Source organism: Canis aureus, chromosome 8 (genome assembly GCF_053574225.1).
Source record: "Canis aureus isolate CA01 chromosome 8, VMU_Caureus_v.1.0, whole genome shotgun sequence".
In the NCBI taxonomy this organism is placed as follows: domain Eukaryota; kingdom Metazoa; phylum Chordata; class Mammalia; order Carnivora; family Canidae; genus Canis; species Canis aureus.
Genome location: NC_135618.1, coordinates 26,796,486 through 26,823,418, shown reverse-complemented (window position 1 = coordinate 26,823,418; position 26,933 = coordinate 26,796,486). Strand labels below are relative to the sequence as shown.

Below are 26,933 nucleotides of genomic sequence, written 5' to 3'. Positions count from 1 at the left end.
AAGAAGACACACACACACACACACAACCGCAGTGTTTTGAGTCTAGCAGACTTCCTCTGCACTAGGTTACCTCAGACAGTGACTTTGAACAGTCCTGCTTGAATGACTTCAAAGTGATAAGACTAAACATTGGGCTGAACGAGGTACCAATGATAAAACAAACAGCTACTTGCTACCTCAGTCTGAGTTTTAGTTTTCATTGGAGAAAGATGGGAGCTTCAGATGCATCAAATGTGATATCCTCACTATCCCTTGGGTATCAGTTGGGTAGAACAGAGCTCTGCTTAGGAAAGTCATTGTTAAAACAGAACTCAAGCCTTTACCCAGTATGCCTATAAAAGACATTAGCGTGATGTTGTAAATATATTTAATATTTTGATATATATGAATTATGCCTTTTAAAAATAGTGTATACTTCCTTATTTTCCCTCTGAATTGCTCATTAGAGAGTATCTCTCTCCTGGAAAATATATGTAAAGTGTGTGCCATGGTTTTTATCCATCTCATTTTGATTTAGTTATCAGAATATACAACATCTGCTAAAGCTGAAGCCCACAGTCTTAGAAATTTTTCTTTCATTGCACTCTCAGTCTGCACATCATTAGTACAATTCAGATGGAAATTCCTTAGAGATGCAATATTGCTAACAGATTGTACTTTCCTGGAAAATCTGACCCCCCAAATTTGATTTATTTAACATATTTGCATTTTAATGGATTTTTCTGAAAGGATAATCTCATCAAGATGGGCTGCTGTAGTTTTACTGAGTAATTCACAATTTTCAGCTCATTTATATATGTTTATTAATGTGCAGTATGAATATTTGCACAATGTGCAGGCACATATGGATTATGTCTACCTGAAATGCATGCTTATATGTTTGGAGACTGAACATTTGGTATTTTGGTTACCTTACAGATTAATCCTCTAGTTTAATATATTCCATTGAGTCAGTCTCCTGGCCTCAAGGTTAATAATAACAGTGCTTCTGTGGTACCCTACAATTTATAGTACTCTTTTCACATACATTAACTCATTTAATAACATGCCCAAAGTCTTGGGAAAGCACGGTAACCTTTTGAAGCTACAGAAGAACTGCTTAAAGGGCCAGTTCCTCCCTCCACAGTCTCCCTAACCTTCAAGGATGAAAATTTCTAAGCCAATCCTGACCAAGCTGTTAGTTTTTGGTATAGCAGGTGGGTGTGTTCAGTGGATGTGGTTAAAGGAGGACCTGCTACTTAATGTGACGTCAAATTCTTGCACTCTTTCCTTTCGCCAGCCCAAGCCTCCTCCCAAATTCCATTTTCCAGGCTTAATTGGCACATCTGTGTTTTTCCTGATATCTCTTTCATAGTTCTCTAGCTCTCCACGGGAATCAGTATGCTTTCCTCTAATTACTGGGACAGGGTGCCTATTTCTGCCACCAGTTATTGTGGAATGGAGCTTTGGCAGAAGGATTTATCTACATTATCTCTCGCCAACCCCACTATTGGATGGGATGTTCCTCTTTACACAATGAATGCTTATCTGAAATGTTCACATTATTCCATAAGATACAAAATATATATCCTGACTCCAAGAGACATCAGTCTCGATTATTCCTAAGCATCATATTTTACCATCTTTCAAATACAGGTAAGTCAGAATTTATACTTTTCCAGATGGGATTACAAACTCTCACAAAACATGTATAAGAACAAAACTACAGGGACTCTTGGGTGGCTCGGTGGTTGAGTGTCTGCCTTTGGCTCAGGGCGTGATCCTGGAGTCCCAGGATCAACTTCCACATTGGGTTCCCCGTGGGGACCCTGATTCTCCCTCTGCCTAAGTCTCTCCCTCTCTGTGTGTCTCTCATGAATAAATAAATGAAATCTTAAAACAAAAGAAAAGAACAAAACTATAAGAATCTCAGAAGTCTTATTAGTATAGTGAGTTTTTTCTCCAATTTTTTTCACCCTTCAAATATTTCCTTTTTGGATTTTTATTGATGTGTTAGTGTATAGTTCAATGGATTACAGCATAAATAGTTCAGATAATTGCCACAGTTGGGATGCAGAACAGTTCCATCACCCCCAAAGAACTCCTTTGTGTTATTCCTTTATAGTCATACCACCCACCCCACTCCCAGTCCCTGCAACCGTTGATCTGTTGTTCTCCACTCCGTAGGTGTTTTTTCAAGAACGACATATAAATGGAATTGTGTAGTATGTAAACTTTTGAGACTGGCTTCTATCAATCACTCAGCTTAATGCCTTTGAGATTCATCCAAGTTATGGAGTTTTATTCCTTTTTATTGTTGGGTAGTATTCTCTAACATGGATATGCCACAGCTTGTTTATCTATTCAAATATGTATTTTAATATATTTGTATTAAGTATAAATGGTATTTGTAGAATTTGTACAACATTAAAAATTGTCCATATGATGCAATAGTAATTTTCTGGGAACCAGCCAGATCAAGATTCAAACATCAGCTCTGCTCTTATTAGTCACGCGCAAGTGAGAAAGTCTCTCTGAGATTCAGATTTGGCAAACTGGGCAAGTGAATGATACTTATTTCATAAGATTCTAGAAGTAATTAAATAAGATTAAAACATGAAAAGTGTTTAGCACACAGTAAATAATCAATTGTGTCTGTTTGCCCTCCCACCTTCCATTCAGTTAAGGTAGCACAGTATGTATTTTTGGAAATTTTTATTCTCCTGATTTTCAGGTGTGGAAACTTTGTAATACTGACTTTCTTACAATCTTTCTTGGTGAACATATGGGAGACAATCCATTGTACTATTTGCCTAGGTCAGATCTTTGCAGAGTGCAAATTCTTAGTACATTTCTAAATAAGTGCAAAATGTTAGTTTGCATGTTTTTCTAGTACAAGGTTATCTTATGAGGTGAGTGTCAGAGGTCAAGAATTTGGGAAACTCGTTTTGAGCAGCACTAGCAGAACTGGAGGTCCATGTAATCTGATGACAATATATGATAGATGCATATTTCCTTTGGTGCTCATCATGCAGTCATAGCCAGCTGGAAAGAGGACGCAATACTTAAGCACATAGGATGCTTCGGTGATTCAGACAGCACTGGTAAGCCTTCTGATGAAAATGATTCCTAGGCATCCTTATCTCATTTGATGCTGGACTCCATTACTTGTCAGTAATTGATTTGTTGCAATTCTTGGAGCGTAGCATTCGACTTCCTTATCTGTATGAGCAAGAAGCAGCAATTAAATTTCTGACCCAAAGATAAAAAATATGTGTGTGCTTAGCCCAAACTCCCCATATTTTATTCATTTTATACTTCTGGCTGCACAATTGAATAAGACTGTCCTTCAGTTTTAGTGAAGTTGTGCTGGCCAAGTAAATCGTTAAAGTTATATGCCATTGATTCCATTTTAACTCATGCTTTCTGACTTTTACAATGAGGTAATAAAAAATACACTTGGTCTCAAACTTAACTTTAAAGAGTTCAACTGGAAATCTATCAGATTGGGAGGAATAGATATCATTAAAAATGAGTAAATACCTTATTATTTCCTAATGTTATAATTTATGGGATGATCATCTTAATAGTCCAGCAATCAAGTATATTTGTATTGACTTTGTAGAGGTTAATCCATTTGAAGTTGCCATTAATCTAACTATTTTGCACCTGCAAGAAAGGGCAAGTTCATATGGTTCAACCTAATAAACATCCTAATATATTGAATTCAGACAGCAACAGGATACTGTTCTGGACTTAATTCTGTTCCCCCAAATTCATATGTTGAAGCTCTAGCTTGAGATGTGACTATATTTGGAGACAGGATAGGGAGATAACTAAGGTTAAATGAGCTCATAAGGGTGGGTCCCTAATCTGATACAGGACCCATAAGGAGGGGAACAGACACCAGAGTTCTTTCTCTCCATGCAGGCATAGGGAAAAGACCAGGTAAGACCACAGTGAGGAGGCACTGTCTACAAACCAGAAAGGGAGGTCTCATTAAAACCCAACCCTGATGACATCTTGATTTCAGACTTCTAGCCTCCAGAATTGTGAAAATACAAATTTCTATTTCTTAAGCTACCTAGTGTACCGTATTTTGTAATGGTAGTGAAAGCAGACTGATGTAGGTGCCAATCACTCATACTCCTTGAATCTTCCATTCCTGGCTCAGTAGCTAAGCTGGATTATCAAATGTTAAAGGGATATATGGGCATATATTCCTCAAGTCTCATTTCCAGGTCCACTAAACATTAAAATGAAAACTTTGTGTCACTCCAGAGCATTTTATGCTGCTGTACAATTACAAATGGGTATCTTGATAAGTAAAGACCTGATTTATTCAGATTGGCTTCCACACACACTGAAAGCCTCAATTAAGTGGTGTAGTTTTAGTGGTAGCATCAACACATGACCTTTTAGAAGATAGTTAAATGAAGACTGATGCTGTATACCTTATCAATAAACTGGGGGTGGTTGTGAGGATCAGAGATACATGAGTAAAACACCTCTATGCTTCTAGCATAGAGTAGTCACTTGATACATGATTCTTTTTTTGTTTCAATAAGACAAAAACATATTTCAAGAAAAGCCAGTACTGAGGATAGAGTGTTCCCAAGCTGTGCACAGGCAGGGGGATTAATTCATAACCAAGGCTGAGGATAGCTCTGGGCCCTTCCCAACCAGATAGCCTGTTTGGGAAATTGAGAGCAGATTGGAGTGGCTCCTCCCTCTCCCAGGCAAGGGGATTACAACAGAACTCCACCTGTGGAGACACTGTGGAAAGTGTCTTTTGTCCCTACCTGACCAGACGGGCTGGAGACAACTACTGGAAACAGTGTGGCCCCGTGGCACTCAAGCCAAAAGGCAAGCAAGCAGGGATGATAGTCTACAAAGCAAAGTCAGTGGTCTGTTTAATCAGGGTACTTGGGGTGCCAGTCAGCTTGGGTTAAGACAACAAAGAGCTTCACTGGCTTTATAGCTGCTTCTCCTGCTACACCTGGACAGGAAATCTCATTTGTAGCCCGACTCATTGCTGAATACAGCAGTCAGCCCATCTAACTAGGGACCCCAACCAGAGCACACAGGCAGCTGCATAGCCTATTCTACAGGCCTACATACAGTGTCTCTTAAACAGAGAGACAGCCTCCAGCTTCCTTGTTACACAGAGGAAAACCTGATCTGCCTATGGAATTCAGTGCACACTCTGACCTGATTCATGTCCCCAGACAATGAGCTTTACAGATTGTGGGTCCTGTCCTGCTGACCTGCCAGTTCAGGGGAGCTAATTCACAGCCCTATCTACTACTGAAAATAGTACCGAGTGCCAGCCATCTAGTAATCCTGAACAAAGAATCCAGGAAAATGTGGAGCCATCCTAAACATACCCTAGATAGAGAACCAAGCTAGCAGTCTTATCTAACTATTCTCAGTCAGTGGCACGATACCCACCCCCACCTCCATCCTCAGACTCAAATTTTGCCTCACTCCAAAATTGACTATAACAGCAGGCACCACCTGCCCAAAGACATTACCAGGAGACACTTAGAAACCCAAACTGAGCTGACTGATGAAGAACTGTCTCTGTCAAAGCAGACCTGTAAAGTCTGGAAGAGGAGCCCAATTACTCAAATGTGCAGATACCAACATCAGAAATCAAGGACCACAAAAGATCAGGTAAACAGGGGCATCTGGGTGGCTCAGTGGTTGAGCGTCTCCCTTTGGCTCAGGTTGTGATCCCAGGGTCCTGGGATCGAGTCTTGCATCAGGCTCCCCATAGGGAGCCTGCTTCTTCCTCTGCCTATGTCTCTGCCTCTCTCTTTCTGTTTCTTTCATGGATAAATAAATAAAATTTAAGAAAAAAAATCAGGTAAATAGGACAACACCAAATTAATAAAGCTCCAATAACTGACCCAAGTAACAGAGATCTGTAAACTATCAAAGAATTCAGAGTAATTCTTTAAGAAGGTCTAGTGAATGATAAGAAAACACAGACAATTAAACAAAATCAGGAAAATGATGCATGAAGAAAACCAGAGTTTTAACAGGGGAAGAGGAATCTTAAAAAAACAAAAAAAAAGTCAAACAAATCCGAGAGCTGAAAAATAAACACCTGCATTGAAAAATTCAGTAGAATTTCAAAAGTAGATTCAACAAAGCAGAAGAAAGAATTACAATCTGGAGAACAGGATATTGAAAATTACCAAAAAATTAAAAATAAAAAGAGAGAAAAAGAATGAAGAAATCCTATGGGAATTATAGGACACAATGAAAAGAGACAACATTCACATCATGAGAATTTCAGAAGGATAAAAGAAAAAGGGACAGAAGTGATTTAAAAAAATAACAGCTGAAAACTTACTAAACCTGGGGAGAGAAACGCACACATTCAGATCCATGATGCCCAAAGAACCCCAAATAATTTGAACCCAAAGAGGGAAATATTGAGACACATTATAATTAAATTGTGAACAATCAAATAAAGGTATATATACTATGAAGGTATAGTCATCAAAACAGTATGGTACTGGCATAAAAACAGACAAACAGACCAATGAAGAAAAAAACGTATCTTCAATAAATGGTACTGGGAGAATTGAACATTCACATGTAAAAGAATGAAACTGAACTCATATCTTACCCATCACAAAAATGAACTCAAAGTCGGTTAAAGACTTAAGTGTAAGACCTGAAACCATGAAACCCTTAGTAGAAAACATAGGAAAAATTTCCTTCGTATGTACCTCAGCAATTTTTTGAACATGATACTTCAAGCATAAACAACAAAATCAAAAATAAACCAATGGGGCTACACCAAACTAAAAAGCTTCCACACAGCAAAAGAGACCATCAACAAAGTGAAAAGACAACCTATGGAATGGGAAAAAATATTTGTAAACCATATATCTGATAAGAGGTAAATATTCAAAATATATAAGAATTCATACAACTAAATAGCAAAAAAAACAATAACTCGATTAAAAATGGGCAAAGGACCTAAATGGACATCTCTCCAAAAGAGAAACACAAAAGGCCAACAGGTGCATGCAAAAATGTTCAACATCACGTCATTAGAGAAATGCAAATTAAAACCACAATGAAAAAAAATTAAAAAAAATAAAACCACAATGAGATATCACCTCATGCCTGTTATAACGGCCACCATCAGAAAGACAAGAGATAACAGATGCTGGTATGGATGCAGAGAAAAGAAATCCTTGTGCGGTGTTGGTGGGCTTATAAATTGGTGCAGCCACCATGGAAAAATAGCAACATTTAAAATAAATAATAACAACCATATGATCCAGCAATCCACTTCTGAGAATATATCCAAAGGAAATGAAAAACCTACCTTGAGGGGATCCCTGGGTGGCTCAGGGGTTTAGTGCCTGCCTTTGGCCCAGGGCATGATCCTGGAGACTCAGGATCAGGATCGAGTCCCCCGCTGGGCTCCCTGCAGGGAGCCTGCTTCTCCCTCTGCCTGTGTCTCTGTCTCTCTCTCTCTCTCTCTGTGTGTGTGTGTGTCTCTCATGAATAAATAAATAAATAAAATCTTTAAAAAAAAAAAGGAAAACCTACCTTGAAAAGATATCCACACCCCCATGTTCATAGAAGCATTATTTATAATAGCCAAGTCATAAAAACAACCTAAGTGTTCATTGATGAATGAATGGATGACATTTTGTGGTGTATATAGGTATATACAACAGAATATTATTCAGACATAAAAAACACAAAGAGATTCTACTATTTGCCACAACATGGCTGGAACTTGGAAAACATTAGAAAGTAAATCAAAGAAAGACAAATATTGCATGACCTCATTTACATGTGGAATCCAAAAACAAGCAAATAAAAACACAAAAAAATAAGCTCATAGAGGAAGAAATCAGATTATGGTTACCAGAAATTGAGGGTAAAGGGGGAAGGGGTTGGAGGAGGTTGGTCAGAAGGCACAAACTCTCAGGTAGAAGGTAAGTAAGTGTTGGGGATGTGATATACAACAGCTAACACTGTTGTATGATACACAGGAAAGTTAAGAGAGTAAATCCTAAGAGTTCTCATCAAAAGGAGAACATTTTTTCTTTTGTTTTTATTGTATATGAGAATATGGATGTTAGCTCAGTCTATTGGGGGTCATTTCACAGTACATGTAAATCAAACCATAATGCTGTATGCCTCTCTCTAATACAGCGATGTACTTCAATTACTTCTCAGTAAAACTGGAAAAAAAAAAGAGTTCCTCTAAAAAATATGAAGGGTTTCTATTAATAAAAGCAGTAGTTCCCCAAGATACTCTATTTTATGAGACTTTTATGAAGTTAATTAAGATTTTACTATTCATGTTCTTCTATTTTTATTAGAGATCCATATGAGCCAGAAGAATATTAAAGCAAGTCATCAGTGAGTGGAAAACAAACTAAAATATTTTATTCTTACCCATTACATTAAATGGAAGACATCATTACATCTGAAACATTGCTTACAATAAGATTGATATAATAAAATATGATTAATCAATACCTGATTCAATAACAAAAAGCGATAATCAGAAGTTAATGATACAAGCACAGTGATGATTCTCTTCCAAAAACTTCCCCCATCTTTCTTTCAAAGTGTTACAACATATAAATACTTAAATTTTAGAGTTAATGCTTTCTGCTACTATCTTCCAATGCAGTAATTAAGACATTATTTTCTTTCCTTGACCAAAAAATTACTCTTCTTGCTTATTGTTGTAAGCCCACAGGGTGAAAAAAGTCCAGAAATTTGATAATCCTTTCAAGTATGATGAAATTTACAGCCGAAAAATTCATTAAGCCAGACATCTTTATGCCCTCACTAAAATAGCATTCTGAAAATTATCTGATTCTACCAATAGTTGATTATGGTCCATATATGAGCATAAGGAACCATTCTGAGTGTCTAGTTTCGCTGTATCTTTGTTTCAATCATTACCCAGTACACTGAAGGACAACCAAACAAGTGCTAATTACCATTCACAATCTGTTTCATTGACAAAGGACCTGCAGCTGTCATGAGCATAGTTTGTCCCACATTTTCCAAAACACCTCTAAAGAAATTCTGTTTCTCAGTGTTAGCAGGATTTGTGATTTTGTTTAGGACAGTCCTCATTTATCATAGCACAAGTAACGACTTTCAGGTGTCTTCAAATAACATGAACTTACATAGACAATTCAGCACGATTTTATGCAGGCACGTTTCCAAATGGATCAATGAAAGTTCTGCTGATCCAGCAGTAGCAAGATTAATTATGCCAGAGGAGTCATAACAACTGTGCTGATCATTTATTGTCATGAATGGCCTAGGCTCTGTGTTACATCTTGGTGAAGTAGGCAGCCTTTTCCTCTTTTTAGAAGGAGAAACTATAGAAATTAAGGAATTGAAATGACTCCACCAAGTTCCCATAATTATGAACCTACAGAACGAAAATATCTGTTGAGTTCTCAGTCCTTGGGCTTAAGCACCACTTCCATGACACACTCCTATGTCTTTATCTTTAATACTTGTTTAAAGCTATTCTTAGGGAACTGAATATTTTGAAACTTTCCCCCCATGTTATGGATCCAATGACTTACATTTAACCAAGGAATGTGGGGTTTTAATGATTCAAACATAGGGCAAATAATCCAATATTCACAGATGTGGAAACATATCCAAATAATCTGGAGTTTCTTAAATTGGAATTAAGAGCTGGGGAGAAAATTCAGCACCCGCTTAGATTAGACATTTTCTCCTCCTAATTATGATATATTTTCTAATGCAGAGTTGCCCAATGCTTTGATATTTCCAAAGCAATTTATAAATAGAAGCCTTTCAATGTTTTTGTAAAGATTCACTAACCCAATTTTACAGATAAGCAAACCGAGATTCAGAGAGGCTGACTGCCATGGCCACATAGTAAGTATCATCAGCATGTTTCATTAACTCTTGCTAACTCAATAATTTAAGATTTTTACTTTAATATAGGAGTGTTCATTTGATAGCATGTTACATTTTTCTATTCTTTCCCAGCCTCAATGTCTTATAAATTTTAACTCTTTTACTTAGTCCATCAATTTCATGCCTCTATACCTTCAGTGAAATATAACTAGAGTTAATATGTGCTCCAATAAAATATGTGCTTGGATTGTGATCACTGTTTTGAAAGTGAAAACTTAAAATAATACTGGAAATATAGAGGAATACAATAAGCTGTAATCCAGTCACAGAGTAAGGCATTTTAAAGATATCTCAGATGTTGTAACTGAAGATAAATACTACTTTTCCAGATCAGAAGTTTCTGGCCCCAGGATGCCCGGGTGGCTCAGTAGTTTAGCATCTGCCTTTGGCTCAGGGTGTGATCCTGGAGTCCCAGGATCAAGTCCCGCATCTGGATCCCTGCATGGAGCCTGCTTCTCCCTCTGCCTGTGTCTCTGCGTCTTTCTCTCATTCTGTGTCTCTCATGAATAAATAAATAAAATCTTAAAAAAAAAAAAAAGAAGTTTCTGGCCCCTGTGATAAACATCCTGTTACAAATGGAACCTCAAAGACAGACATACACATTACTATACTAGTTGTTTTTCCTCCTGTTTCCTTGAGAATGCAGCTCCCTCCAACATCAAGCACTGAAGATCATTACATGAGGATGCCGGGCATCCTGTCCATAATAATGATGTCCATAATCAGAGGCCAAGTGTAATCCCAAAGTCCCTAGCTCTCTTTAGTTTGCCTTTGAAGAATCTGTATTTTTGAATTCATATGAACACATTTAAGCACATTTCTTGGGTTAAACAGTTCCACATCTTAAGTATCTGAGATGTTTTCTGTATCAAATTGTTTGGGAAGTAGTAAACTAGTGTCTTTGCTCCTTCTCTAGATCCAATTCAATAAAGACCTGTCAAGATATTGCCTTCTGTACTTCAATAATTTTTAGAATGAGCCAGATGCCTTTACTCCTTCTGAAAGCAATTACCTGGCCTATTAAAAAAAAATGACTTTCCAATGTCTATTCCCATTAGATGCTTTACCAATCTATGTGTTAATATTTAAAGTTCTTCATTAGTACAAAGTCATCTAACTTTTCACACTCATGAATCTCTTCAAACATCTGCAGCTCAGGTTTAGCATGATGAACATTTTTTTTTTTTTTTGTCTTTGTCATTGATTTTGTCAATGCTGTTGTCAAAAAAAGGACACTATTCTTTTGGAGATCCTTCCCTAGTTTGTCTTGTGTAAAGTCTTCTGAATCCTTCACCTCACTATCTCAGCTATGCATTGAAAGTGATGTTATTTTTTCTGTTTTTGCACCATGGAATGAGAAAAGTTCAGGAAATTCCCTTGACTTACCTCTGAGCTACTTGAAACACATGGAAACCCAACACTTAACATTCTGTATCTTCTTTTTTTTTTTTTTTAAAAAAAGATTTTATTTATTTATTCATGATAGTCACACAGAGAGAGAGAGACAGAGAGGCAGAGACACAGGCAGAGGGAGAAGCAGGCTCCATGCAGGGAACCCGACGTGGGATTCGATCCCGGGTCTCCAGGATCGTGCCCTGGGCCAAAGGCAGGCGCCAAACCGCTGCGCCACCCAGGGATCCCACATTCTGTATATTCTTTAGTCCTTGGAAATGCTCAGCCATCTTTGCCAAAACCATGCTATTCTATAAACTAATGAGGGCCAAATCCTTAGATGTTAGTGGAAAAGCCTCAGTCTCCCTCTATTGCTAGCCACAGATGTGCCGAATCCAATTGGTAATAATCTTGAGGAGCTAGGTACATCTCCAGTTCTCTTCTAGCAAGCACCTTAGATTTTCAAAGTTAAAGAGGAATGCATTCATTTATCTGGCTATGCACAAATATTCAATGCTTGGCTTCCTAAAGAGTATTCATTTGTTTGGTCTTTGCATGGATATCAGCATAAAGATCTACTCCAAATTTTTGTACATTTGTTTTCTGTCTGTAGACAAAAAGGTATAAACCATATGGACAAGGGCTATATATTCTCATGCTGGTCCAGCACCTTACTAGTTCTTATTAGAACATTAATATTGAAGTGGGAAGATGAGAGATATTGGAATTGGTGAATGACTCCCCCAAGATTTGTCTCCGTATTCATCATGGTTCATGTTTTATGAGTGAAGAAAAAGAGTAAGATCAGAGTGGTTGTTAAGATGTGCAAATAAATATAATATGAATCACTGGAGGTAAAAGCTATAAATGCCACATTTTTTACCTCAATAATCTACCTTGGTGGGAGCTAAAATGGGGAGAATTTGCAGGACTGGATAATGTTTTAAGAAAGACTGACTGCTGGGGTGCCTGGGTGCTCAGGCCACGATCCCAGGGTCCAGGGTTGAGTCCCACATCGGGCTTCTTGCAGGGAGCCTGCTTTTCCCTCTGCCTGAGTCTCTGCCTCTCTTTCTGTGGGTCTCTCATGAAGAAATAAATAAAATTCTTAGGGAAAAAAAAAAAAAGAAAGATCGACTGCTATAATATATTTGAAAGCACAATGATGTGCCTAAGAATTAAATTAAATTAAGAATTTAGGCAAGGATTCCCAAGGATTAAATATGAGCAGCGCTGTTGTTAATTTAAAAACGATAGAAAGGTAAATTAAAAATGAGGTAGAGTTTGTAAGGGTTCTTTGAAGTTGAAAAGATGTATTTTGGAAAAGAATGAGCCTAATTAATGTATAAGAAAATAAAGTGAAGAAACATACCAAACAAATACCTTCTTTGGGCTAGGTACTTTACATAGTCTTATTTAATTGTCAAAATAAGCCCAGAGGTAAGAAAAATTAGTTCATTTTATCCCTCAAAAAGCTCAGATTCAGGAAAGTAAAATAACCAGCCCAAAGGCACATAGCTCATGCTCTTTCATCCACTTCACATCATTTCTATGAATAACCAATCTGCTCAAATATTCATGGAAGTTGAACTTAATATTGGTATCTTTATAATGTGAATTAAGATTCAGTATTAACTCTGAATTTCAGCATTGGATCATTAGTCAACCATGAATCGGTCAACAATACTATTTGACTGTCTATGTCTTATATGGACAAATGATGGGGATATTGAAGATTCTGAAGAAAAATATCTTATTCCTGAGATAACAGCATCTGAAAGAGAAGACAAAATGTGCATAAATCTATAGAAAAGTGTATACATCTACAGAAATAGGGATGCCCCCAGAATTGTTTTGTAAGCCAAAAATTAGAAGGAAGTGACTCGTGATAGATGTTGGAGAGACCTGAGTTAAGGTCTCTATAAGTCTAGATATGTTTATATGTACAAGTCAAATTTTATAAAATTTAAATGTGACACAGGTATTCACTATGTGCCGGACATAACTGAGCATCATTAATCCTCGTATCAACCTTGTATTAGTTGGTAATAATATTATCCTGATTTTACTAGTGACGAAACTAAAGCAGAAAAGAGTCAAGCATCTTGGCCAGGTTTCCAGAGCTGGTACGTGGCAGAGCTTGGATTTGAACCGAAGCAATACCAGAGCTGCTACGCTTACATTAACCGTATACGTTCAGTGCCAGTATGCCATGTAAGTGGGCATGGACGTCAAGATTATGATTCCCTAAGCCTTGACATATACCTCGCCACTGTCCTTAGAGGAACACAGTCATTAATTTACTCACCAGATATTTACTGAATACCTACAATGTGGCATACGCTGCTCATGCTGGGGACGAGAGAGTGAACACGACAGACTAGGACCCTGCTTTGTTACATCCACAGGTCTAGGCACCCCATACACGTTAACAACGCAGGACATGCATTTTAATTTCAAAAATAATGCATGTTTTCATTGGCTCGGATAAATCACCTCCATCACTTTCCTTAATCCGAATGACCCTTAAAATCTACCCTTAAAATATTAAGACCATTCCAAAAATTCTATTAAGTAGGAAGGTTTGGGAGATGCCTGGGTACAACCAGAGGAGCAGTTTAAACACTCTCAAGCTCTTCATAGGATTCTCTGAATGGGTTTTTAAATCATGTATCTTTGTAGTAGTTACATTTTCATAATATGGCAAGCCACTTTTGTCCATTAAGGAACGATTTCCTCCCACTGCCCCAAATTGCTTATTATACAAGTTGTTCAGGGTCTTTTATCTAGCAAGTAGTTATTAAATGATGTTTAATAACATGTGGTGGATAAGGTATCCCTCATTAAGGACATTTCACACTGCTATTACTTCCCCAACATAGTAATCTTTTGCCAAATTTAAATGGCCTTATTAGCCTACCAATGCTGCTTTTTTCCTGATGCTAAAGATCCACCTCTGAAAATCATCAAGTACAACCCATCAAAACGAATGAATATTCTGGAAACCTGCTAAAGTAATCTACATTTTAACCAGAGGGGAAGGGCTCTGGGAATATTCTCATCCCCCTGTCTCTAGCATATGCTTCCTCACCTGTTCTTTCCGAGTGGAGGCTGTGAGCAGCGGCAGGCTCTGCTAAGGTCCTCCCCCACCTCCACCTCCACCGCCTCCCCCAAGTTCGCTGGCTGAGCTTGCACCCACAAGGCATCCCCAAACTGGGTTCTTTACAGATCTGCAGCTGCACAGCCCCTTACAGAGCTATGCACACGCGTGCGTGCCCATGTATGGGCGTGCTTCGTGCGCGCGTGGCGTGAGCCCGCGCTGGTGTCCCTCCCCGTCCACCCGACCCGTGGAGAGTCCCCGCAGTCCCCGGAGCTCCGGGCACAGCGGGAAGAGGCGCCCTGCCCCCTCCCCTCCCCCGGGCGGCCGGCGCCGCTGCGCCCCAGGCCCCTGCAGTGCCTCCTCCCGGGAGCAGCTAGAGAGGAGCTGGCAGCGGACGAGCGAGTGGGGAGCACGCGGAGGAGGAAGGGGCCGCTATGCCAGATGCTCCTGGCGCTGCTGAACTGTGACTGTGGCTCTGCATTCAAGGCCCCGCGGGGCTGGCGGGGAGCAGAGAAAGTCGGAATGTGAAGCGCCCTGCGCCGCTGTCAGGGCGCCTGGGAAGCGGCGCGGCGCGGCGGCTGCGCGGGGGTCGGGTCGGAGTCGGGGTCGGGGTCGGGGCGCGCGCCGGGGACACTCGCCAGGGCGCCCCGCGGGCGCTGCGCTCCCGAGACGCGGCCGCGCACCGTCTGCCCCGGCGTCCGCGGGTTCCTGCTCGGCCCCGCTGCTGCCTCGGAAAGGAGTTTCTAGAAGCTCCTTCTCCGCTGCCTCCCCTCCCCTCCCCTCCCCTCCCCCCTCCCCCCCGTGTTCGGCTTTTCCCTCCGCGAGCAGCGCCGGCAGCTCCGCCGCGCCCGCCCTCCGCGGGGCGCAGGTGCCGCCCGCCCGGCTCGTGCCGCCGCGTCCGCCGACGCCGCCTCCTCCGGGCCGGCCCGGGGGCTGCGCCCGCGCTGCTGCGGCGCCGACGCTCGCTGCTCGCTCGGCCGCCCGCGGGGCGCTGCGGCCGCCGCCGGCCTCCGGGGGACTCCCCGCCCTCCCGCGCGACCCCGCGGCCGGGCGGGCGGCGCTTGCGGCGGGCGGCGGGCGGCGGGCGGGGGGCGGGGAGGGGAGCGGGGGCTCGCCCGGGGGGACGGCCGCCTCCTCCGCAGCCCGCCGGCGCCTGGGCTCCCGGCGCTGCCTCCGCCTCTGCCCGCGGCCGCGCCTCGCCGTCCCGCCGCCCCCGGTGGCGGCCCCGCGGCCCCGGCAGGGGGCCCCCGCGGCGGCCCGCGGCGCTCGGCAGCAGCATGCTCTATTTCCAGATGGTGATCATGGCAGGGACGGTGATGCTGGCGTACTACTTCGAGTACACCGACACGTTCAGCGTGAACGTGCAGGGCTTCTTCTGCCACGACAGCGCCTACCGCAAGCCCTACCCGGGCCCGGAGGACCGCAGCGCCGTGCCCCCCGCGCTCCTCTACTCGCTGGCCGCCGGGGTCCCCGTGCTCGTGGTAAGCCCGGGGGGCGGGGGGGGGCGCCGAGGTCGGGGCGGCGGAGCTCCTGGCGAGCCGAGCGCGGCCCCTGCCCCGGGGGAGCGTGCGGCGGGCGGCCCGCGGCCCCGATCCCCGCCGAGGCGCAGGGGAGCCCGCGGGCGGGTGGGTGCCTCCGCGCCCAGGGACCCGGAGCGGGCCTCGGCCGCGGGGGGGGGGGGGTGGGGGGTGGCTCCCGGGGCACCACCGCCTTGCCGTCCAGATGCAAGTGCCCGGGGCGCTAAGCTGACCAGGACCGGGCGCCTGCAACAGACTCCGGGAACTGCCAGGGGCAGAGACTCCCGGCAGGGGCTGCTGGAAATTCCAGCAGGAGCCGGAGGACGAGATGCGTTGAACGGCGGCTCGGCTCTGGCTCTCGGGGCAGCTTAGGTGCTTTGCTCTGACAGCCTGGCTGCGAGGGCCTGGCGGATTTACGGCGTGTGTGTGTGTGTGTGTGTGTGTGTGTGTGTGTTTTCGGACACACGCACACACACACGTAGGTCATTATTAGGATGGCGAGCGCATCGTAATCTACGTATGTGAACGTGGTGCGAAGTTCTCGGTAGGGGACCTGGTGCTGGTTCTTCGGAGGACGCGGTGGGTCCTGGCTGGGTCCGAGCGTGCAGGTGTCCTCCCCGCGGCGCTGCCCGCTCTCTCCAGCCCCCAACACGTGACGGGCAGTTAGGAAACGAAGAGGAGAGGGAAAGGGAAGTTTGAGGTCCAGTGGTGGAACGTGACAATCTCAACGAATGAATGTTGGGAACATCACTCGGACCCACTGGGTGTGGACATTCATGTCTACTTTGATTTTAGGGGAAAATGATTTCATGGTTTTTTGTTTTTTTTTTTCCCAGAAGATGAGAAGTTCCTAACACGCATAATGGAATTCCACCAAGGAACTTCTTGGTAACTTCAAAGTAACTTCGTTTATCTCAGGCCCCCATGATAGTCGACTTTGAATTCAGCTTGGCTGTCCTGGTTGGACAAGTGTTAGACCTTGCGCCAGAAAATGCCTTGTTTTGTTTTGTTTTGTTTTGTCTGATATTGTAATTTGCTAAAAGTCCACCTTCATGTTTGTGTTCTCTCCCTTCCATTTGAAAAACTGAGAGAGGAGAGGAAATTTAGTCATTTTAGGGATTTCTTCTCTCTGCAGATGTTGGGTTTTCAGGCACATGTTTTCTGAATAGCCCAGGGATTTTTCTGTGTGATTTATTTATTTATTTATTTAAGAAAAAGTCTGTCTCTTTCAGGTCACTGGTTTGGTTATGACCATAATCAATAAGGTCTGTAACTTGGCCCTTGGTAATTACCATTCCGTGTCTTACTTAAATGAGATACCATTTCAGATCCTAACCTTCCGTCCATGGTGGCAGGTGCCAGTTAGAGACGAGAACATATTGGCCTTAAGATGTTGGTTATTTCCCACTTACAGGGAAGCTAGGAGGAGAAAGGGAATGAAGTCATTATTGAGTGCATACTCTGTGCTGGGCACTGATAAGCCATAACTGCATTTATTCTTCAGAGCATTCCTCTTCAGATAACATTTAAGGACACTGAGGATCAGATAATAAAATGGAAACACTTGAAAATAAAAATGGTGGGTGTGGTGCTTGTACACCCATGGGACTGATGCCAAATGCCATGCTACTTCTACTACTTCTAAAGAACATGTTCTATGAGAGGGGACAAGAGATGGCTAATGCGACAGGCATCTAGAATAAAAATTGAGGGGGTTTTCAAAGGGAGGATCTGACTTAATTTCCACGTTTTGACTTTTAGTTCTTAAGTTGCGAGAGAAAGAATTTAGGAGGCCCATCTGAAGAGAAGGACATGTAGGGTTTTAGAGGCTAGCTGAGCTGCTGGCCCTTGTTTCCTCTTCTGCTTCTCCGAATAGCATGCTCTCACAATGTGAGAGGTGGGGAACAGTAATGGCACCTCTGTCTTTCCCTTCCTCTCAAAAACACTGGCTTAGCACAGTCACTTTGCATGAAAACAGTATTACTGATAATAATAATATTAGTTGTGCCCATCATTTGTTGAGTTATATACCTTATACTTGTCTAATATTTGCATTATCTATGAAAGCATTTGTTATTATTGTCACCTGATATTTGCAAAAACTGAGGCTTAGAAAGATAAGGTAACTTGCCCAAGTTATGACACAAAATGTTATACTCAGAATTTTAACCCTACTTGGTCAACCTCCAGAGCTGGAGCCTTTTCTATTATAATACAAAATTCAGTTTACTCATAAGTTATTCTAAATAAATGCCTCAGGCAGTCTCCTCCCCCCTTTTCCATTTCTTGGACTGTACTGATAAATGTTCCTCGTATTGTATATTTTTTAGCCTTCAAAAGTCATTTTTAATTCTTTTTTTTTTAATTCTTTAGATTAATTTGAAAACTAGCTCTCCTCACTACCGCAAGCTGTGGTTTTGTTTCATACTTGCTAAGTTCATTTATCTAAAAATCAAAAGCAATATATCTTTTCAGTTTTATCACTTTTATGTAGTGTTGATTTGGAGCCCAGGTTTGGAATCTAACAAATTTGGATTCAGATCCAAAGTACATCCTGCTGCTATGTTAACAGTTGGGAACTCTACTTGCTGTGTAACCTTGAGCAACTTATTTAAGCTTGTTAAGCCTCAATTTCCTAAGTCACAGGATTTTGAATATTAAATTAGGTATAATACATAAATGTCACCCTTGGCCGTTAGCGGATCCTCCATAAGAGATAAGAGATCAGTAAATCATTAGCATGGTTAATGAAATGATAAATCAGTTAATGTTTATTGAATTCCTATGTTGCAAGCATGACATCAGACAGAGTAGACGTTATAAAGGAAACTTCAGAAATAAACCAAACTCCTAAGGAGTTTACAGCCTAATTTGGGAAATTAGGTAAATATGCCAAGGTCATAATATAAATCACCGTAATAGAAGTGTGCGCACACACACATACATATACACACACCACAAAGACCTTTGGTGGGTTCAGAAGAGGACAAGCTTGTTTTTATCTAGGGGAAAGGCCTCATGAAGGAAATGGTGGCTTTTGAGATGTGACTTGCAGAAGAGGCTGGAATGGATTTGGCATCAGGACATCACAGAAGCAGCTACACGGATAGCCACTTGGTAGCAGAAAACGTAGGCTGTGCTCTTGAAACAGCAAGTGGTTTGTCTTGTTTCTAAGAGTGGTGTGTGGGGAACACTGAGGATATACGGCTGAAGGGGAAGACTAGCGTCTCATTGATGAGTCCTGGAATGCCCGGCTGTATATTTTTCTCAAGTTGTTTGGGAACTGACTAGGGACATTGTCTAATGGAGGGTGTTTTAGGACATTTTGGGGACAGTTGTATAGGGCTCTCCTTTATTAAAATTCCAGTATAAGAATTTCAAACTTTAAATTTTATCCTCAAGTCTATTTTGTGTTGTGAAATATTAATTTAATTGTGTTTTCAGAAAATACCTGTAACTTGGGATCATTTACAAAGATGGCTTTGTTGTTGTTGTTGTTGAAGATCTTATTTATTTCTTTGAGATGGAGTGTGAGAGAGAGCATGAGTAGGGGGAGGGGCAGAGGGAGAGACAGACTCCCTGCTGAGTGGGGAGCCCCAACAGTGGGGCTTGATCCCAGGATGCTAGGGTCATGGCCTGAGCCGGAGGCAGATGCTTATCCAGCTGAGCCACCCCGGTGCCCCAAAGACAACATGCTTTATAAGCTCTTTGAAAATGTCCTATTCACCTTGATCTGTGTAGCATTTGCTGAAGCACCACATACATAATTTTATGGACATAAATTTAATTAGTGATCTTTGATTTTTCATTGATTGAAAGATTTGGGGATGACAATATTTTCTGCACCCCAACTTTGGATAGAGTGGCCATGAGCAGCTCTTGTTCCTTAGATCATTAAGCAACAACACAGGTGATTTGAAGGACACCAGGGCTAGAACATTCATCTTCATAGAGCCAGAACCAAGGCAGAAAAAAACCGGCAGTGAACCCATTTCATACTCATGATAATCCTATGAGGGATTATCTGCAGGGCAGATTTGAGTGTTAGGAAACATTTCTGATTCCTAATGTCTGCATCCTCAGGAAACTTCCTCTGGACTCTGAGACTGTGAGGGATGCAGCTACTGCTGCTGTCCCAAGGGTGTTGAGTCACTAAATGTGATGGGTAGATAATAACAGAAAGACATCTTGTGTCCAGGCCCTCCAGCTTATTAGATCAAAGTGTCTGAAGCTTTCCCATGGACCTCTTCTATGAACCTCGCCTTGAGTGCCTGCTCCTATTTCAGCTCCTGGAACACATGCCTGTCGCATGGTGCTGAAGAAGCACGGATATGGGTGTCCGACAAGCCTGGATTCTTATCTGCATTTCTCTCACTTACTCTACATGTGACCTTGGGCAAAAATTTCTTATTCATAAACTGGAGATAAAAATGCCTACCTCTTGAGAGGTTAAGATCACAGACTCTGGAGTCAGACTACTTGAAGCCCAGATCTGCCGTTTTCCCGCTGTGTGAACCTGAGCCAGTCTTTCTACACCTGTTTCTTCCACTGTAAAATGGAGATAATATGAGTATTAACCTCATAGGGTTATCATGAGTATGAAATGGGTTCACTTAGATATCTGAGGAGTGCCCAGCTAAGTACGTATTAGCTATACCATTAGTCCTCTCCAGGTTGTGATGATTAATCAAGATAATCTATTTAAGGCACCTAGCAAAATGTGTTTTGTCAGTGGATTCCAGAGCTGATAAAATACTAAAGGTGGAAAGAGGCCACCTGATTCAACCCACTCACCCACAAAAATTGGGGAGTCTGAAAAGCAAGAGTAGCAAAACTCAGAACTCTGTTATTGGCACCAAGTCAATGATTCCTACCTTTGATGATCCCTCTATTTTTTCAAATAGGCTGACACTAGCTAGTACTTCCTATGCAGCAGACCCTGTGTTAGATACATTTAGCATTACTTCATTTAATGCTCACCACTGTAGTACTATCATTAAATCCACTTATAGATGAGAAATATGTTTAAGTCAGATTATGTGTCAGACTTGTGTTAAATTATTTAAATCTATTAATTCATTTTTTACCTTCAGCTTATGAAGGAAATTTGGATGTGAAGATGTTGGAGTGCCAGCCAGGAGTTCCCCATTGACAGTGTCAGAATCCCCAAAGCCTGTGCCTCTAGTTCTTCTATTACATCCCTTTATCCTAACCCATTAAATAGATCTTTAAAGATACTCGGTCATAGTGATTCAATACTAGAGGAGTCAAAATTTTATCAAACCTTTTACCCTCCATTTCAGTTTTTCTGGTTTGATCAGAAGCTCTGTGTCCCAGTGTAGATGATGGTTTCAGTGTGGTATAGGAGATTGTTTTGTTTCCTGTTAAGCTCAAAATGTTGTAGGGAGGTGGGTGGCAGCAGAAGGGATTCAAAGATATTTCTGTTATTCTGATCGGAAGCCATGGTTCTTATCTCTGTATCATATGCTGATCCACTGCTGCAGGAACCTGCATTTATGTGGAACCGCTGTCTGGTTTCTAGGTCTGCACACTACGGGGCAGGGGTTCTATTTCTAAGGCATGTTTCTTAAAATGGGACTTAGCACTAAATTTGGGGTGCAGCAAACTCATTGAAATTGTGTGTAAATACTATATATATATATATAGTAAATATATATATATATATATATACACACATACATATACACAAACACATTTTTCTAGTAAGAGCCTCTGTAGCTTTATCAGATTGTCAGATATACAAGATTCCCTAAAAGTTAGAACCACACTTTGAGGGTTTATGAATCTGATTAAACTCCTCCATATGTCTCTTAGGACCTTCCCTCACTTAGATAGTCTCATTCATATTCATTCATTCATATTTTCCTTCCTTTCCTGCATTTCTTTTTGTCTCTCTTTTTCCAAAGATCCTCTCCACTTTGCATACTGGTAAAGGAGACAGTGATGCCGAGGGGAAGACAGAGGCTGGTCTAAAAACCAGCTAGCGTTCCTCTGCTTCTCCTTTCTCTCTCCCCTTCTCCCTCTGCTTCTCCTTCTCCCCATCCTCTTGTCCCTTTTTCTCTTCCTGTCTTCTTTGTCCCCTCCAACTCCTATCCCTTGGTAATCCCTGTGGTTTTTCTGGGCCAGTTACCTTATCTGAAAAATGTGGACTTATTTCTTCCTACCTCTCAGAGCTGTTGTGGGAATAAAATAGGTGAGAATATACTTTGGAGACAAAATGAAGAAAACATACTGCGAGCAGATTACATGGGTTATATACCCACTGGTCACTGGAGATGATTATGACCACTCATAGCATGACTACATCCCAATCTTTTGTATAGTTTGAGACAAAATAATGTTTCCAGGGAACAATATTGATACCATCTGTTAAGCATGTGCTGTATCATATTAATTTTTAAACTAGCATTTTTCCAAAAGGACGTTATTTGTAAAAGTTTTAAATGATAATGCATCTACTAGGTACTAGGTACAATGCTATTGCTTGAACTTGTATAATGAGGAAGGTATATTCACTGCCCTTCAGGCGTTCGGATATTGTGCAGCAAGTTATAGCTGCAAGCCTCCGCTTCCTTGTCTGTAAGATTGAGATAATGACACTTAACATGATGATTTATGAGAATTAAATATGAGCATGCATCAAGTACTCAATAACTGATAGCTGCTCTTTTAGCATAAATGCCAATAATATTTATTGATAGTACATAGTGAAATGACATCAGGTGGCTTAATCATTTCTGTGAAACGAATGAAGCAAACCTATTATTTTTCACTTTAACCCTTTCATATAGTCTGTGCAGTAATACATCTAGGGAGCTTTAGCAGTTCCCTCCAGCTGGTAAATGACACATCTAGGATCTGAATCTATTACTTCAAGTCCAATGCTCTGTTGGCTACATGCAGTTTCCCACTAATTTCATTCCCAACATAAATGGTGACATTTCTAGAAGACAGAGGTGAGTTAAAGCATATCGATTATGTATCGGTGTGCTGTTTACAGTATCCATATATTTGTTAATGTATAGGCTCAGTTACAACCAGACATGGCAATGGGATGTTCAAAGACATGTTGAAAGACAAAACTTCATTGGCTTTTAGAACCAGTGGAATAGCCAATAGAGCAGCTCAGCCTTCCCATTCATTCATCAAGTTGAGTGGCAAGTTCTGATCTCAGAGATCTTAACCTATAGTTAGGAGGATCCTTTTAACAGACTGGAAAATCATAAAGAATATCATTTGGATGGAAGATATTTTAAAATATGTGGAGTTCTTATTCAGTACTATTTAAACTATTTCTGAGAGTGCCAGTTTTCACTCAGCAGGCTGGTTATTTTTTTTAGTCTTATTATGACAGATGTAGTTTGAAAATCACTGTCAGTAAAACCACCATTTTTTTTTTTGTTATTGTTGTATGAAACAGAAAGATTTTTTTCCCAGATCAGGTGCATTTAAGATTCTAAAGGCAGGGGCAGCCCAGGTGGCTCGGCGGTTTAGCTCTGCCTTCAGCCCAGGGCATGATCCTGGAGACCCGGGATCGAGTCCCACATCAGGCTCTCTGCATGGGGCCTGCTTCTCCCTCTGCCTGTGTCTCTGCATCCCCGTCTCATGAATAAATAAATTTAAAAAAATTTAAAAAAAAGAAAAAAAGATTCTAAAGGCAGTCTTTTGGTGGATATTTCTCAGTGAGTGAATATGTAAGTGAATGTGTTTGTGTGTGTGTGTGTGTGTGTGTATACGGTGCATATATATAATTTGGTCTGTAATAAACTTGGAACTTCTTATATGGATTAATTTTTATCTTTCTTGCTTCTAACCTCTATAATGCTCCACCATCCACCCCTCTCTCCCTCCAAAAAAACCCCCAACTTTCTGGAACATTCTGCTATATCTCTTCAGACTTAGCAGTAAGCAAATTTCTTGGACTCCCACATTCTCCTCTATGACTCCTTTAGCCTCTTCAGCAGATTATGATATTAAAATAGCCTTATATTGTGCTTTATGTTGTATTTCTTTTTATTCCTGTTTCCATCACTAGACATAAGCATCTCAAAGTCAGGGTATTATAATCCGACTAGAGCTAATTTCATCATACCCAATTCTTCAGTTATTCTCAGTAGGTAAGTTATTCAGGCACCAACTAAGGTTGTGATAATGAGGTTATAATGACCAAATTCTGATGAGCATGCAGTTACTTAAAAACCATTTGTTAAAACAGGCAAAAAAAAAAAAAAAAGTCCACATGCCCTGTTCTGTATGCTCAGTGAACTGACAGCTCTTTGTCCTTTGAGGTGTCTTAAGTGTATGAACCCCTGTATGAAAGGTTCATCACAGACAAGGTTGGATTCTGTGCCCTTGCATTGATGTGCTTCATGCAGAAATCCTAAACCACTGGCTGGACCCAAGATCCGCTGAGAATAAGCCACTGGAGTATAGGTTACAGGCCTCACTGGAGTCTTATGGGTTATTCATTCAAGGATAGAAAGAATGTCCAAACTATTTTAGTCAATCCACATAGCTTGAAAATATTTAATTTCACCAATAAAGATTCTATTCTTAGCATTCATCATGCTAATTAAGAGTCATTTCTTTCATCAACAAAAAATCATTTTTCATATTCATAATTCTAATTAAATCAGTTATTAATTAACATACAGATAGCAAAAAGACTTGTAGCAGCCTCTTTAGGTTGGGCTTTTTTCTGATAAAATGTTAGTGACTTTCCAAGACTCTCCCTGTATTCCTCATTCCCTCTTTCCCTGAACAATATTCAGTGAGTAGCATACCTTGAAAATGAGGCTAAAAGAGCTTACTTGGTTTGTTCCAAATCCCAAAACCAGGATTAAATCCCAACTTTCCCTTCTTCAAATCTTTCAAAGTATAAAAGACTTATGAAATCATAGGTCAGTTAAATACAGATGTAGTCCTGACATATCTACGTATTACCAAAATAGCTTGTGGCATTTCCTCTCTAAGGGAAGCAGGATTTGTGTTGATAGAACCAGAACCTCTATCCTGAGTAAATTGTGTATTGTTTTTCTCATGTGATGATCCCCATTTTTTAAAGAGTGCTTTCAATCATGCCAGCAAAAACTGTACTTTTCTATCAAGATTTTTTAATTGAGATTTCAGATTTATCTTTTTCTCACACTGGGGTGCACAGAAGCACTTTTCATACTGAGAAGCATCTTATATTTCCAGAGATCTCCTCAAAGCAGAATGCCAAGTTTTCACAGACACCAAAATTGAGCAGTCTTGGATAGAGATAGTGCACCTGGAGCCTCATATTGTAATTTAAAATGAATTCCTAACATTTCCAGTTAAAAAACAAAATATTATCTTTGGGTTGGTGACAATGACCTCTTCCTTCACACGTGCCTTTGCAGTGTTGGGTTCGTTCAGTTACTAAACTGAATGAAGAGACTTAGTCAAAACTACGTGACAACCCTTTTGGTCTTTCACAAAGAGACCTTTGTTTCCTCTTCATTCTGGCTCCTAATCACATGATTATTTGGGGGTCCCCTTTTTATTTCTCCTGGGGCTAAGTCTAGAATACAGATATAGGAATCCAGTAAACACTTTATTCAAGCTACACTATCAGGCGCTTTTTGACATTCAATTTTTGGAAAAGATTTGTGAATCCAATGTTAGAAGATGCTTCTTTGTGGCTGAGATTTGTTAGTCATGAAAGCAGCCTTAGAAATCATTTAGTTTCATCTCTTAATTTTCAAACAAATGGTCAGACAAATTAAGGGACTTGCCCACGGTCATGCAATTAATGAGGAATGATACAAATAGCTGTCATATGTGGGCACTGGGTATTTATCAGGCATTACCATGAGTACTTTATATATATTAATTGAATCCTCCCATCATTGAAGATAGGCACAACTGTAATCTCAGTTTACAGATGAGGACATTGAAGCACGAAAAGATTAAACAAGTGGCCCAGAACCCCACAGCAAGGAAGTTGACATACCTTAGCAAAATGGCAGATATGTGCTTTTAACACAGAGATGGGCCTTGTCCCCTTACCAAATTTTTTGCCATCTCCTGGTGGGGCTAAGATCACCTGCAAGAAATTGTTCCGCATAGCAGTATTAGTTGGGAGGGAGAGAGGAAGACTATGTGATTATTATGGGAGCTTTTCCCTCGTGGCTTTTATACTGTTGACCGAAAAGATTTCACTGAATATTGTATCTACAATTGACACTGTCTGTGATAGTAGTGAAAAGGTAGTGACAGATAAAGAAAAAGAACATTTAATTCTCAAATCATTTGGTTCTCCGATGTCTTTTATGCTTCTAACATCAAATATTTTTAGACAAAAAGTTAAACTATGTTTGAAACTTGCTACAAGTGGATGTAATAAAAACCTACCCATTTTTGATGCACAGATTCCAAAGTCTTATAGTGTTATTTTAATACAACACAATATAATATAACACTATATATAATTAACATATAGCATAGCTACTGCACCCAAGGCAGAGTCATTATGTTAAGTTTGTCAACTAGTTAGAGGCGTGAAAGAAATACACAGTGGTGTGTGTGTGTGTGTGTGTGTGTGTGTGTATTATGTAGGAAAAGCATAGACATTTATATATTTGTATGTTTTGAAGTCATTTTTTTTGAAGGGACTTAAAATACTCTTAAAATTATTGTAGAAATATTTGGTCCAATCCTGTAGTCCCATTTTCTGCAAAATAGCAGTGACTTGAGGAGTCAGTTCTTTACTGTGCTGTGCTTTATGTTATTTTCCCTCTTCATCATTTCCATCTGCTTAAATACTTTCCAGCCTTTACTTTAGGCAACCACAATCCCACTTCTTTCATAACTCCTCCTTTGATGCTTCTAGTCAACAGTGATCTACCTGGCCTTTAAAATCCTTTTTGAATAATAGTCTGTCTTCTTAGATACTTTCCATAAAAGTGTAGTTGTGGACGAGGGATAGGGAGCTGGAGAGA

At 40.8% G+C, this 26,933-nt stretch overlaps 1 protein-coding gene and 1 long non-coding RNA gene across 2 annotated transcripts in view; one reads left to right on the top strand and one right to left on the bottom strand.

The window, feature by feature from the left end:
• Positions 1-2,679: 2,679 nt before the first annotated feature.
• Positions 2,680-14,703, bottom strand: LOC144318049 (uncharacterized). The gene is made up of 2 exons (XR_013383908.1): positions 14,423-14,703; positions 2,680-3,201 (listed from the first exon to the last, which is right to left on the bottom strand). It is a non-coding gene; the product is annotated as an uncharacterized LOC144318049 (long non-coding RNA).
• Positions 14,704-14,865: 162 nt separating this feature from the next.
• The window catches only part of PLPPR5 (phospholipid phosphatase related 5), a 121,463-nt gene continuing 109,395 nt past the window's right edge, over positions 14,866-26,933 (top strand). The window contains exons 1-3 of the mRNA XM_077906988.1: positions 14,866-14,894; positions 14,981-15,497; positions 15,574-15,912. Coding sequence (XP_077763114.1) covers positions 14,866-14,894; positions 14,981-15,497; positions 15,574-15,912 — 885 coding nt within the window. The remainder of the gene's footprint in view (positions 14,895-14,980; positions 15,498-15,573; positions 15,913-26,933) is intronic.